Raw genomic sequence first — 679 nt, 5'->3', positions numbered from 1 at the left:
TCTAACTTGCTTAATCCGGCATTCTTTCCCAGTGACACCGTCTTCCCCGACAGTTTATGGTCTAGTCTCCTCTTGTGAGCAACACAACACTGAAAGTCCTGCGATTGTTGGTTGTTTGGCGATGGACTATTCCCCTGACGCCACCAGTGTGACCTGGAAGAAAGATGGGAAGCCGATCAAGACTGGATTTATGACCTACCCATCGGTGAGAAACAAGAAGGGAACTTACACGCTGAGCAGCCAGTTAGACCTCAACAAGTCAGACGCGGAATGCAGCCAAATCTCCTGTGACGTTCGACACAGCGGGTCCGACAAGAGCACTGGAATGCCATGTAAGTATTATGGGCACGGGGTAAACAGAAATGTGTGCTTTATGTGAATAGGGCATTATTCATAACACTTTTCACAGAATCATAGATGTATACAGCAGAGAGAATGGCCCTTCGGCCCATCTATTACATCCCAATCAAAGAAAACTACCCAACTATTCTAATCCAATTTACTAACACAGGATCAATTGCCTTGTTGATTTGACATTGGAAGTATTTGCCTCAATGCTTCTGATATGTTATGAGGGTTTCAGCTTCAACATGACTCACAAGCACTCAGCTCCAGTTCCACCATCGCCTGAATGATTTATTCCACTCGAAACGATCGGATGATTTAAATTACGGAGAAA

The 679-nt window shown here is 44.8% G+C and overlaps 1 gene segment (V, D, J or C); it reads left to right on the top strand.

Annotated features, from left to right (window-relative positions):
• Positions 1 to 679, top strand: part of LOC109930522 — an 8,016-nt gene that overhangs the window by 4,586 nt on the left and 2,751 nt on the right. The window contains 1 exon segment of the C gene segment in view: positions 33 to 371. Within this exon segment, the coding sequence occupies positions 33 to 371 (339 nt within the window).

Source organism: Rhincodon typus, chromosome 42 (genome assembly GCF_021869965.1).
Source record: "Rhincodon typus isolate 14 chromosome 42, sRhiTyp1.1, whole genome shotgun sequence".
NCBI classification, from domain to species: domain Eukaryota; kingdom Metazoa; phylum Chordata; class Chondrichthyes; order Orectolobiformes; family Rhincodontidae; genus Rhincodon; species Rhincodon typus.
This window is presented reverse-complemented; position numbering and strand designations above follow the sequence as displayed.